The sequence below is a fragment of the Oncorhynchus keta genome, chromosome 10 (genome assembly GCF_023373465.1).
Source record: "Oncorhynchus keta strain PuntledgeMale-10-30-2019 chromosome 10, Oket_V2, whole genome shotgun sequence".
NCBI classification, from domain to species: domain Eukaryota; kingdom Metazoa; phylum Chordata; class Actinopteri; order Salmoniformes; family Salmonidae; genus Oncorhynchus; species Oncorhynchus keta.
In genome coordinates this window covers 38128902-38143499 of record NC_068430.1, presented here as the reverse complement: position 1 = coordinate 38143499, position 14598 = coordinate 38128902, and the positions used below count along the sequence as shown (strand labels likewise).

The 14598-nt window shown below is 40.5% G+C and overlaps 1 protein-coding gene across 2 annotated transcripts in view; it reads right to left on the bottom strand.

The window, feature by feature from the left end:
• The window catches only part of LOC118388649 (RNA-binding motif, single-stranded-interacting protein 2-like), a 55466-nt gene that overhangs the window by 9450 nt on the left and 31418 nt on the right, over positions 1-14598 (bottom strand). For both annotated transcript variants that reach the window (XM_035777924.2, XM_035777923.2), the window contains exon 5: positions 9020-9177. In XM_035777924.2, coding sequence (XP_035633817.1) covers positions 9020-9177 — 158 coding nt within the window. The remainder of the gene's footprint in view (positions 1-9019; positions 9178-14598) is intronic.

Here is a 14598-nt window from a genome sequence, read left to right as displayed (position 1 = left end):
AAGCATGCATAAATCAAACGTAATTTCCTTTTTATGCACTTTTCTCTCCATGCGTACAGTGCCTTCAGAAAGAATGCGCACTCAACTTTTCCCGCATTTTGTTGTGTTACAAAGAGGGATTCAAATGGATTTCATTGTCAACGAAATACAAAAAAACACTAACATCTCTTGATTAGAGTTTTCAACCCCTGAGTCAATACATGTTAGAATCACCTTTGGCGGCGATTACAGTTGTAAGTCTTTCTGAGTAAGTCTTTAAGAGCTTTGCACACCTGGATTGTACAATATTTGCACATTATTCTTTAAAAAATGTTTTTATCTCTGTCAAGTTGGTTGTTGATCATTGCCAGACATCAATTTTAAAGTATTGCCATAGATTTTCAAGACGATTTAAGTCAAAATTGTAATTAGGCCACTCAGGAACAATAAAATCCAGTGTATATTTGACCTTGGGATTTAGATTATTGTCCTGCTGAAAGGTGAATTTGTCTCGCAGTGACTGAACCAGGTTTTCTTCAAGGATTTTGCCTGTGCTTTGCTCAATTCCATTAATTTTTATCTTTAAAAAACTCCTTGCCAATGACAAGCATACCCATAACGTGATGCAGCTACCACCATGCTTAAAAATATGAAGCGCGGTACTCAGTGATGTGTTGTGTTGCATTTGCCTCAAACATAGCGCTTTGGGTTTAGGACATAAAGTTAATTTCTTGCAAATGTTTTTTTTTGCAGTTTTACTTTAGTGCCTTATTGCAAATGGGATGCATGTTTTGGAATCATTTTATTCTGTACAGGCTTCCTTCTTTTCTCTCTGTTATTTAGGTTGGTATTGTGGAGTAACTACAATGTTGTTGATCCATCCTCAGTTTTCTCCTGCCACTGTTTGTAGCTGTTTAAAGTCACCTTTGGCTTCATGTTGAATTCCCCAAGCGGTGTCCTTCCTCTCCGGCAACTGAGTTAGGAATGAAACCTGTATCTTTGTAGTGACCTGGTGTATTTCTTTAACATCCAAAGTGTAATTAATGACTTCACCATGCTCAAAGGGATATTCAATGTCTTTTTTTTTTTTTTTACCAATCTACCAATATGTGCCCTTCTTTGCGAGGCATTGGAAAACCTCACTGGTCTTTGTGGTTGAATCTGTGTTTGGTCTTTGTGGTTGAATCTGCCCGACTGAGGGTCTTTACAGATACTTGTATGTGTGGAGTACAGAGATGAGGTAGTCGTAAAAAAAAAAAAGTTAAACACTATTATCGCACACAGAGTAAATCCATGCAACTTAGTATGGGACTTGTTAATCAAATTATTACTACTGAACGTATTTAGGCTTGGTATTTTCAAATGCCAGGCATGTTACAAATCATGCCATTGCAACATTGGCTGGACATACTATAGAGCAAGTTAAAGTGTAAAAATATTTGTGTGTGTGGGTTGATGATAAGCTGAGCTTCACTGTGCATGTAGAGAACTTGATAAGGAAGCTCAAGCTGAAAATAGGATTTTATGACCGGCATAAGGCTTGTTTTTCTTTTGAGGCCAGGAAGGAGCTGGTACCATGTACATTACTGTCGGTTTTAGATTTTAGTGATGTTATATATATATATATATGCAGGCCTCAACCACTACCCTGAGTGCACTTGATTCAGTGTATCATGCAGCCCTCAGGTTCATTTCAAATCAGAAACGTCTAACACATCACTGTGATCTCTACAGCGCTGTTGGCTGGTCGTCATTGACCTTGCGTAGGCCTAAACACTGGTATACACTGATTTATAAGGCCATATTGGGTAAAATGCCATTTAATCTCTGTTCTTTTTTAGTCCGGTCAGTAAATAAATATCAATTAAGGTCCCATTCTGATTTGCTTCTAACAGTACCAAAAATTAGAACAGGACATTGTAGAAATTGTTTTGGTTACTTAGCTCCGTGGTCCTGGAATTCTGTCATGAACATTTTAAAATGTGATGATCTCGTTTCATTGGTGGAGTTTAAACACTTGATCCATGTATATATCATAGAAGAGTGTAATTGTTTTTAGGCCAGCTGCTCTTAGTCAAGATGTTTGTGTTTTTAATGTACAATGTTTTTGTTGTACTGCATGTGTGTTTATAGTTTTGTTTAATGTTGCGTTAGTGTATGTAAGTTGTTTTGTCTGAAACATTGTTCCCTCTGCTGCCATTGGACCAGGTCTCTCTTGGAAAAGAGATGTTGTCTCAATGACAAAAAACCTGTATAAATAAAGGTCAAATAAAACATTAAAATAACAAATGGGGTTGCGCGCCATTCACTTGCTATTCGTTTTGGGTGGAGATTGAATAAATGAAGGTGTGACAGAGGTGTGTCTATAAATACGTCGTATTCTGACCTTAATTCTTAATTCCCTAATTATTCAATCACCTTTACGTGCCAGGAAACCATGAATATGTCTGCACGGGACAGATTTCTTCACCCCACTCCCGCAGCTTTTCATACCACACCCGCCCAAATAGCTTAGGGTAAATCACCAGAGATTCTCACATGGCTCATTATAGTAAGCTATCGGTATTACTGGGCTATATCAACCAATATGCTAGGTGTAGTTTGAAGAGAGCAGAGTTGGAAACTTGCACTTTCTCTTGAGATATTTTTCTAACCTACCTTTAAGGAGTGGGATGATTTTCAGACGGAGACAAATAACAATGATCACTATTTATTTCTAGGCAATGTAGTAAACTACAGCCTCATCATATTTAGGAAGTACATTTCCTTGTAAAGATAACTGCCAGTGATTCTCCGCCCATGCATAGGCAACTTACTCTATCTCTAAGGAGACCGCAAATACTGTATACTAGGTGCACTTGATCTCACACGCCCCAACCAGGAGAGGAAAGCTACTGAATTTGAAGCAGCGAATTCGGAATGTGAATAATGCGACAAAGTTGTGCTTTTAAATACAATAGGTAGGCCCAGGCTAACGCACGCAAAGCAGAAAGACGACTGTTTTCTGATCATCTGGGGGACAGCAAAGCATCCCAAAGTCCTCCTTCTGACCATCCGCTCCCACCTGCAGCATGAACAATGAAGACCGCTCCGCAATGGTCTGCCATGACCCGCAGCCCTCTACACTGAGGCATATCAACAGATCAACCTTCGCAAGATAAACTATATGAAATGCTTTGCGATTATGCAGAATTGAAACTGTATTGTGTTTTCATTGCAGGGATGGGCAGTCTCAAAGGTCTTATTACTAAAGTCTCCCCGACTCCCTCTGTTTCCTATTTCTATCATGTTAAATATTAGCCACAATCAGTATCGACCGTCAGTAGGCCTAATAACCACACATATTCAACTGCCGATTTACTGCTAGTTCCATTCAGTTGGTATAGCCTAAAATAGCATTCAGCCATTGTTTCGTTGACCTTCGTTTGCTTGCTCTGTAAACGCAGTCACGGCCATGTGGTTGTTGCGGATAGGGCTGTTGCAGTACTGGCGGTCATGCGTCACGGAGGCAGTCAAATTCCACATTACCCTTTAGTCACGGTAATTAGGCTTCTCCAAGCTCTGATTCTGCTGATGCTGCTGTCATTTGTAGCCTACCAAATAGCTAACTTCCTGGTACTCAGCACTCTATTGTCCCTCTAATCACTCTGACATCAATGCAAATGTTTTTGAAAATCTAATCAAACACTTTATGAGAGCCCATGAGCTCATGTTGCACAACATTTCAATAGGCTATGCAATTGCGGAGAAAACAGAGTGATGGCCTCTACTGAAAAGAGGAGGATCAACCGCATGTGCGCACTCTCTCAAATCCTTTTGGAGAAAATATCCTTTCTATTTTATTCAGCTTACATGCTGACTATACTGCTCAGGTCGCGTGCGCGAGCGTTGAAAAATCGCGCACAACAACGAGCATCTGCGTAGTCAGGCGCTAAAACAGAACTTGGTTCATCTCCTCATTGGTTATTAGGAGCATTTTCCCACGTGGGTGATTGAAAGATGAACTGAGGTACACACTCCAGTCTAGTCGGTAGTGGTAATGCTCCTTAAAGTTGGTTGCCAACCACCATATAAAATCCAAAGGAGAAGAAGAAGCCTGAAGGAGGAGAGATTACTAGAAAACAAACTTTTACCCTTTTATCTGTGGATTAATTGTAAGAGTAGAGGACCTTGTGTATTTCAGGTAAAATAACAACCCAATGTTTATATTAGAGGTCGACCGATTATGATTTTTCAACACCGACACCGATACCGATTATTGGAGGACCAAAAAAAAGACGGTACTGATTAATCGGACGATTTTATTTATTTTTTATTTGTAATAATGACAATTACAACAATACTGAATGAACACTTATTTTAACTTAATATAATACATCAATAAAATCAATTTAGCCTAAAATAAAATGAAACATGTTCAATTTGGTTTAAATAATGCAAAAACAAAGTGTTGGAGAAGAAAGTAAAAGTGCAATATGTGCTATGTATTTAAGTTCCTTGCTCAGAACATGAGAACATATGAAAGCTGGTGGTTCCTTTTAACAGGAGTCTTCAATATTCCCAGGTAAGAAGTTTTAGGTTGTAGTTATTATAGGAATTATAGGACAATTTTTCTCTATACGATTTGAATTGTATATACCTTTGACTATTGGATGTTCTTATAGGCACTTTAGTATTGCCAGTGTAACAGTATAGCTTCCGTCCCTCTCCTCGCCCCTACCTGGGCTCGAACCAGGAACATATCGACAACAGCCACCCTCGAAGCAGCGTTATACCCATCGCTCCACAAAAGCCGTGGCCCTTGCAGAACAAGGGGAACAACCACTCCAAGTCTCCGAGTGAGTGACGTTTGAAATGCTATTAGCGCGCACCCCGCTAACTAACTAGCCATTTCACATGGGTTACACCAGCCTAATCTCGGGAGTTTATAGGCTTGAGGTCCTAAACAGCTCAATGCTTGAAGCACAGCCACGAGCTGGTGGCAAAACGCACGAAAGTGCTGTTTGAATGAATGCTTACGAACATGCTGGTGCCTACCATCGCTCAGTCAGACTGCTCTATCAAATCATAGAATTAATTATAACATAATAACACATAGAAATGCGAACCTTAGGTCATTAATATGGTCGAATCCGGAAACTATCATCTCGAAAACAAGATGTTTATTCTTTCAGTGAAATACGGAACCGTTCCGTATTTTATCTAACTGGTGGCATCCATTAGTCTAAATACTCCTGTTACATTGCACAACCATCAATGTTACGTCATAATTACATAAAAGTCTGGCAAATTAGGTGGCCCAAACTGTTGCATATACACTGACTCTGCGTGCAATGAACGCAAGAGAAGTGACACAATTTTACCTGGTTAATATTGCCTGCTAAACTGGATTTCTTTTAGCAAAATATGCAGGTTATGTTTATTGATTTTAAGAAAAGCATTGATGTTTATGGTTAGGTACAGTCGTGCAACGATTGTGCTTTTTTCGCAAATGCGCTTTTGTTAATTAAATCATCCCCCGTTTGGCGAAGTTAGCTGTCTTGGTTAGGAAGAAATAGTCTTCACAGAGTTTGCAACGAGCCAGGTTAGCAGGCAATATTAACTAAATATGCAGGTTTAAAAATATATACTTGTGTATTGATTTTAAGAAAGGCATTGATGTTTATGGTTAGGTACACATTGGAGCAAGACAGTCCTTTTTCGCGAATACGCACCGCATCGATTATATGCAACGCAGGACACACTAGATAAACTAGTAATATCATCAACCATGTGTAGTTAACTAGTGATTATGATTGATTGATTGATTGTTTTTATAAGATAAGTTTAATGCTAGCTTGCAACTTACCCTGGCTTCTTACTGCATTCACGTAACAGGCAGTCTCATTGTGGAGTGCAATGTAATCAGATGGTTAGAGTGTTGGTCTAGTTAACTGTAAGGTTGCAAGATTGAATCCCCGAGCTGACAAGGTAAAAATCTGTTAACCCACCCTAGGCCGTCATTGAAAATAAGAATGTGTTCTTAACTTCTTGGTGACAGGGGGTAGTATTTTCACGTCCGGATAAAATGCATGCCCAAAGATATGCATATTATTAGTAGATTTGGATAGAAAACAGTCTGACGTTTCTAAAACTGTTTGAATCATGTCGGTGAGTATAACAGAACTTATTTAGCAGACGAAACCCTGAGGACAAACCATTCAGATTTTTTTTTTGAGGTCACTTTCTTTTCAATGGATTTTCATTGGGAATCCAGATTTCTAAGGGACCTTCTTGCAGTTCCTACCGCTTCCACTGGATGTCACCAGTCTTTAGAAATTCGTTGAGGTTTTTCCTTTGTGTAATGAAGAAGTACGGCCATCTTGAACGAGGGTCACTTGAAGTGTACTGTTAGGTAGAGGTGCGTGACCAGAAAGCTAGCTACAGTTTGTTTTCCTCCTGTACTGAACACAGATCATCCCGTCTCCAATTTTATCGATAATTTACATTTAAAAAAATACCTAAAGTTATATTACAAAAGTAGTTTGAAATGTTTTGGCAAAGTTTACAGGTAACTTTTGAGATATTCTGTAGTCACGTTGCGCAAGTTGGAACCAGTGTTTTTCTGGATGAAAGACGCCAAATAAATTGACATTTTGGATATATATCGACGGAATTAATTGAACAAAAGGACCATTTGTGATGTTTATGGGACATATTGGAGTGCCAACAAAAGAAGCTCGTCAAAGGTAAGGCAGGAATTATATTTTTATTTCTGCGTTTTGTTTCACGCCTGCAGGGTTGAAATATGCTTTTCTCTCTTTGTTTACAGAGGTGCTACCCTCAGATAATAGCATCGTTTGCTTTCGCCGAAAAGCCTTTTTGAAATCTGACATGTTGGCTGGATTCACAACGAGTGTAGTTTTAATTTGCTATCTTGCATGCGTGAATTAATAAAAGTTAGATTTTTATAGTAATTTATTTGAATTTGGCGCTCTGCATTCTCCCTGGCTTTTGGCCAGGTGGGACGCTAGCGTCCCACATATCCCAGAGAGGTTAACTGACTTGCCTAGTTAAATAAAGGATAAATAAAGGTGTAAAAATAATAATAATAATAATAATTTTTTAAAATCGGCCAAATCGGTGTCCAAAAATACAGATTTCCGATTGTTATGAAAATTTGAAATCGGTCCTAATTAATCGGCCATTCCGATTAATCAGTCGACCTCTAGTTTATATCCCAAGACAAATTAGCTAGCAACAGCAAGCTAGCTAGCTAAATTGCCATAAATGTTTAATGCTTTTAAACCTGTCCCAAATTAATATAGTTGGTTAAGAGTTTGTTTTGATATTTCAACCTGTGTGTCCTGATTGTGTCTGGTGTGTGGGGACAAAATCAACATGTGCACGATGGCGCACACGGACGCATGCGGTCTGGTCAGCAAGTTAGTTCAATTGTATTCTTCATACTATAAAATAATAAAAAATATTACCATGGAATTCGAAGCAATCTTGTCTGCTAACTGAACTATTGTAGCCCACAGCCATATGGCAAAGCCAGATCAGGACCTAACATAAAAGTATGCTATTCTGTTCTTCTGAAATAAACAACATTTTCTTTATATCATGTTTCTTTAGACCTGTCAAAAATAAATAATGGATTTATTGTGAAGGTGTAGGCTATATTACATGGATTTATTAGACTTTTAAAATGTAGACGTTCCAAAGGTCTGCATGTGTGGAAGCAAGGAGATGCTAAATGTGTTTATGTTATTTAACGGTGAATTACAGTGAGACCGACAGTTATTTGCTTGACAATCACCAGCTGACGATATTTCGTGACCACCAAAGCCCTAGTTGCGGATGATCATTAGTAACAGTTGATGATATAAAAAAAGATATGTTGGCTTATTCAATTGTTATGGAGCAGAGCGCAGACCAAGCCATAACAGTTTGAACCCGACGCATGTAGCAATACTTGGCTGTGTCACACAGTTCAATGGTTAGTGTATTATGGTATAGCCTACTATTGTACACTATTCTCCCTGTTATAATTCTAAATACACTAATCTTCCAACATTACCATGGGTTAAAGAACTGAATGTGGTCATTTTCAGAATGATTCAAACCGCTGTTTTCTTTCGTGGGTAAAGGCTCTCCAACCGTTTTTTTTTTTCATGATTCATAAATACTTTCCTAACCCTACATAATCTAAAGAGATTTTTTTATCTACCAAAGGGAGATGAAACGGAGTCGAATATGTGTCACGACTTCCGCCGAAGTTGGCTCCCCTGCCTGTTCGGGCGGTGCTCGGTGGTCGTCCTCACCGTCCTACTAGCCGCTACCGATCCCTTTTTCGTTTGTCTGTTGGTTTTGTCTTATTAGTTTCACCTGTGTGTATTTTAGTTTAATTAACGTCCTTATATGTAGTAGGTTGCCCCGCCCTTGTTTTGTGCGGGATTGTTTTTCCTGTTTTCCTGTTATTTGGTGGTGTTCATGTGTTTTATTCCCCAGACTAGTTTGGTCCTGTGTTTGGGCTAGAATATATATTCACCCTGTGTGTTGGGTTGACCGTCGTTTTGTGCGCCGGAGAATAAACTGTCTATAACTGAAACCTGCTCTCTGCGCCTGATTCCACCCACTTTAGTAATTCGTGACAATATGCATATTTCTTCACATGGCTTTCTATCATTAATCCCTAATATTCTGAACCTTTTCTCTTGATATATTCTATTGAGTCTTTCGAAAAAAAAATCGAACTAAAAGGTACACCGTATTTAAAGGGATGTCTTAAGATTAATGTCCTGAAAACCCTACTGAATGAAAACTTCACAAGAACATTAGTTGGTCAGCAAGTGGGAGGGTTTTCAGCAGTTGAATGACATTTATTCAGCCTGCGCAAGGGAACCACGCCTGCAAAGCCCCTTATGCACCTTCATCAGGTAAGTCTGAATACCAACTACTGAGAAGTGCATAGGAAAGGCGTGAGTAAAAAAAAAAGCATAATTTCCTAAATGGGAATAGGGCCAGTAGTGTGTAGCATGCTATTGCTATAAAGTACCTGGCGAAACCCACGCCACGGCTGGTCCCGATGGCGTCGCGGAGGACGCGTGTGGAGATGACTTGGCCGAAGGACTTGAGCATGCTCTCCAGTTCCTGCTCATCCATGGACACAGGCAGGTTGGAGATGTACAGGTTGGTGGGGTCCTGCTCCTGTTGCTGCATAAGAGAAACACACGTACATCAGACTTGTGTAATCACAAACAAAGAGGGTTTACATTCACTGTTAAAAATGTAGTTGACATTTTTGTGATGTAATGGTTATGAAAGAGAAGATATAACAAGTTCATACGGTATGCATTGACAATGGTTTTTAGACTGAATGTGGGTTGTAATGCGAGTGCTTTTCACCTCTTAAAAACACATACAACTGCTGGAAAATGTATGCGTTATAATGGAAGAAAAGTATGTAGAAATGTGGAATGACTGAGAAACAGCCCAAAGCAGAAGAATGAATAAAAGGAAGAGGAATGCGAGACGATTCTGATTCCAGGGCTCAAAAGTGAAACCTTGTGTGACTGTGTAGAAACAGGCAGGAAACCAGGCGTGAAGTTAAGAGTTCGCACAGCAACAGGAGCTTGGCAACCAGGCAAGTAGGGGCTGGGCCAAAGAGAGGGAGGAGGGGGGCGGAAGAGGGAGCTTCAACAAACATAGGGGAGAGGAGAAAGGGAAGGAGCACTCAGGAGGAAGCAAAGACGAAGGGGGAGGTGTGGATGATGGGGAAGAGAAGTGTGTTTGTTCATAGGAGTTGTGCTTCCATCACGGGTTGAACTCCCTCCCATGGGAGTCCTCCCTTTTTTCTCCATCTCATTCATTAGTCTCTCTCTCTCCTGATACAGTCTATCCCACAGTCTCTTTCGCTATCACAAATCGTTTTTATGCAACGTTTCAGAGACCACAAGGGAAGAACAACTTGTTATGAAATGTGATAGTGAATACCAAGTTACCAGGTCCATGCCCCAGGTAGGGAGTAATAGAGAGGATATGGGCTTATTTTTTAGATATAGTGTTTAAAGCTAGCGTTTCAGTCAAGTCAAGTCTAAATTCTAGTTTCACGCACCATCGTCTTCACCAGTCAAAAACACCACCCACACCAATGACACCAAACTGTATGACTACACTACATACCACTGTTCACTCCATCTCCCTCCAAATATACGGGTTCAAGCAACAGACCTGTAATTCCACACTCATCTCTGTTGAACCATAAGCAAAGAGTCAGCTTGATACCAAGTCAGACAGGAGAGTGGTAGGACACAGGGAGCTGCCTACTGGAGCTTCAATATTCGTCCCAAATGGCACCCTATTCCCTATATAGTGCACTACTTTTGACCAGGGCCCTGTCACTATATAGGGAATAGGGTGCTATTTGGGACAAACACTCAGTTTTCACAGGGGATTGAGCAGGGGTTGAGCTAGGTGACGATGTCACTCTGTTGATCTGACAATAAGGAATTCCTGGGTGGATTCATGGCACTGAAGCGTATCAAGCCATACGGGGAAAAAATACATTTTAAATACAGTACTAGTCAAAAGTTTGGACACACCTACTCATTCAAGGGATTTTCCTTATTTTTACTATTTTCTACATTGTAGAATAATAGTGAAGACATCAAAACAATGAAATAACACATATGTAGTAGCCAAAAGTGTTAAACAAATCAAAATACATGTTTTATTATTTAATTTTTTAAATTGTATTATTTCACCTTTATTTAACCAGGTAAGCTAGTTGAGAACAAGTTCTCATTTACAACTGCGACCTGGTCAAGATAAAGCAAAGCAGTGCGACACAAACAACAACACAGAGTTACACATGGAATAAACAAGCGTACAGTCAATAACACAATAGAAAAAAAGAAAGTCTATATACAGTGTGTGCAAATGGCGTGAGGAGGAAGGCGATAAATAGGCTATAGTAGCGAAGTAATTATAATTCAGCAGATTAACAATGGAGTGATAAATGAGCAGATGATGATGTGCAAGTAGAGATACTGTTGTGCAAAAGAGCAGAAAAGTATATAAAAACAATATGGGGATGAGGTAGATAGATTGGGTGGGCTATTTACAGATGGACTATGTACAGCTGCAGCGATCAGTTAGCTGCTCTTGAGTTTCTTCAAAGTAGCCAACCTTTGCCTTGACGACAGCTTTGCACTCGCTTGGCATTCGCTCAACCAGCTTCACCTGGAATGCATTTCAATTAACAGGTGTTCCTTGTTTTCTTTCCTTAATGCGTCTGAGCCAATCAGTTGTGTTGTGACAAGGTAGGGGTGGTATACAGAAGATAGTCCTATTTGGTAAAAGACCAATTCAATATTATGGCAAGAACAGCTCAAATAAGCAAAGAGAAACGACAGTCCATCATTACTTTAAGACATGAAGGCCAGTCAGTATTGAACATTTCAAGAACTTTGAAAGTTTCTTCAAGTGCAGTTGCAAAAACCATCAAGCGCTATGATGAAACTGGCTCTCGTGAGGACCATCCACAGAAAAGGAAGACCCAGAGTTACCTCTGCTGCAGAGGATAAGTTCATTAGAGTTACCAGCCTCAGAAATTGCAGCCCAAATAAATAAAGTAACAGACACATCTCAACATCAACTGTTTAGAGGAGACTGCATAAATCAAGCTTTCATGGTCGAATTGCTGGGAGAAAAAAACACTACTAAAGGACACCAATAATAAGAAGAGGCCTGCTTGGGCAAGAAACACAAGCAATGGACATTAGACTGGTGAAAATCTGTCCTTTGGGTCTGGATTTCTCTTGCCTTTTGGTAGGCAGATTTCTTTAGCCTTTTTCCTTTTGGTAGACGGTCATTGTAAATAAGAATTTGTTCTTAACTGACTTGCCTAGTTAAATAAAGGTTAAATCAAATTTTAAAAATCATGTATCCTTTAATATAGAACACATGGATAATTTTAAAAAATCCAATTTTCAATAAATCTGTTTTTACACAGAGGCTTGCTAAAGTGCCAAAATTCAGCATTTTGACAGTTCGTACACATTTTAAGGCATTACATGCTTAATATGCAAATGTATCTACATGTATTTTAAAAACGTTTTACCTGACATTAAACATATTGGAATGTAGTTTTTTTCCCTTCGTCTGGGAACACACAGCAGCCTGAAACATGTCTCATTGCCACTCTGATTAGCCTGGCCTCCCACGTGATTTAGCTCCTTAACCAGGATCCAACGTGTCAAGACGGAAAGGCCAACTTCTGGGATTTAAACCACATGGGTGGTGAAGGAGACACTTCCTTGTTATGCAACTTAGAGGCACTGTGAGCAGTCGTATAGATATGACTGACTGAGGCAGCCTTCTGTGTGTAATAAAGGATCAGAACAGAACAAGGCTTTGTTTGACCCTTTGTTTTGAACTCAAGTTGTCCATCTAATCCTGCTCTGCATGCGGGGCCAACATTTCTTAAAAGGCTCCTCTGACGCAGATACTCAAACGATGTTGGGACCACACCCAACCACAAATCCCAACCTCTATCTCTCCCCCTTTCCATCTCATGCTCTCTCTTTCTCTCTCTCCCCTGGTAACATACAACCCTTGAATATCTGAGTAATGTATTGGCACTACCCAGAGATAGTCAGAGATATAGCATAAGATATTTTGTTCCAATTTAAAAATGTAAAAATGTAAGACCATAACTACAACGACATTTTCAGCAACGGTTACAGAAGCATTTAACCTGCTATGACTGCGATGTGTTTTTTAACCAACCTTGCTTGAATGCACTGACTGTAAGTTGCTAAGGACAAGAGTTCCAGCTAAATGACCAAAATGTAAAATTACTGTAATATGTTGTAATTGTAATTGGTACTGTAAATTAGACTACAGTAACTGCCTTGATACTAGAAATGACATTACGGTAACAGTTTTGTAACTGTAAAAAGGATTAGAGTATCTGTACTGTAAAATAAATTACAGTAACTTACTGGCAAATTACTACCAGTAAATTACTGTACATTTTACAATAAATGTTTTACAGTGCAGGTCCTGGTCAAGACGGTCTGTCGAGGTGTTGTTCTTGTGTGTGCGTGTCTATGTACCAGGCAGGTGGTGCGTGAGGCTCTCGGAAGTAAAGAGCAGTCTATTTCTATCCCTTTCCATTGTTTCCCTGTCCGTAGCCAGCCAGCCCATAGCCATAGACACTCCTCTGTAGAGACGACTGACTGGCTGGGAGTTATGATAACGCTCAGCATGGCCCACACTTTTAAAGAACCAACACAATGGAAACATGACAACAACATGACCCACATTCAGTGGAAGTACAGGGAAAGAACCTAACCTAATGCCATAGTATTTGATTTCAGTTTCTGATTTTAAAAAACACAGTTTTAAATCAGGAATGCACAAATCCTGTTGTCGCCAGTGCCCTAGAGTTATACCTGGATAACCTGATGACCTAAGCCCAGATCAGAAGGCCAGGCCATGATGCAGAAAAGCTCACCATAGCTCACCGGTCCAAATTGTCTTTTAATAGGGCACTCTCCTCTGTTTTGTTCACTACCAACTCCTCAGTTATACTGTTTGGGTAAATTAGGCCCTTGTGTTCTAATACAGTGCGTATTTGGATACAATATCTGGGTAGCAGGAGTGATTTGGTGGACCCTGATGTTCAGTTGCAATGGATCGTCTGTCTTAATTCTGAAGTGAGTGAATTCATTCCAGCTGTAGTAGTGAAGTGACTTGGGCCCCGTTGTTTGGGTGTGGACTGAGAGCAGGGTTGGAGTGGAGTGAATGAAGCCATATAGCGAATGCCCCGTGCCCAGACACTAACCCATGCAGGCACAGGGCAGCTCATTGTCCCCGGCCCATTGACGGCGGGTGCGGTGGCACACTCCCCAGGGCCCTCTCAATGGGGGGCCTGAGAGGCACAGAGGGATCAGCTTAATGGGCCCACAACAGCCCCTTTGACTACAGACACCCACACAAAGAGCTCATAACAAGGCTCACAGCAGGGGCCGCTTAGCAGGACACGCATACAGCCAGCCAGACAAAGGAGGAGGGAGAGAAAGGGATGGGTGGGTGGGGCAGGTAAAGGAGGAAGAGAGAGGAGTAAGGAGAGAGGGATTAGATGGGTGGGGTAGTGAAGAGGTTGAGGAAAAGGAGGTTGAGGTACTAATAGAAGGAAGAGGAGAGAGAAGGAGGGAGAAGGATAGGTGAGAGAGAGGGAGAGGAAGGGTATGGGAGATGAAAAGGGGCAGAGGGAGATGGGAGAATAGAGGTGAAGAGGAGGAGAGACGACCAGTTCCATGTCATCTGATAGACTGCCTGTCTAATCCTGTGACCTCTTCACCCTCCCTCTCTGCCTGCCAGCTAACGAAGGTAACTGCCAGCTAACGAAGGTAAACACATCTCTCCATAACCTATGGCAGTTTGTCTTGAGACAGTGCCAAGAGGGCACTTACTGCCAATCAGGCCATAACAACATACAGTAAAAGAGCTCACATTTGATACCACTGATAATGTGGGGAGTGTGTTTGCATGTACACTGCGTTATAGGAATGTCGATGCTTTTTGTTGTTCAATATAGACACCAACTTGGCTGGACTGGCTGTCAAT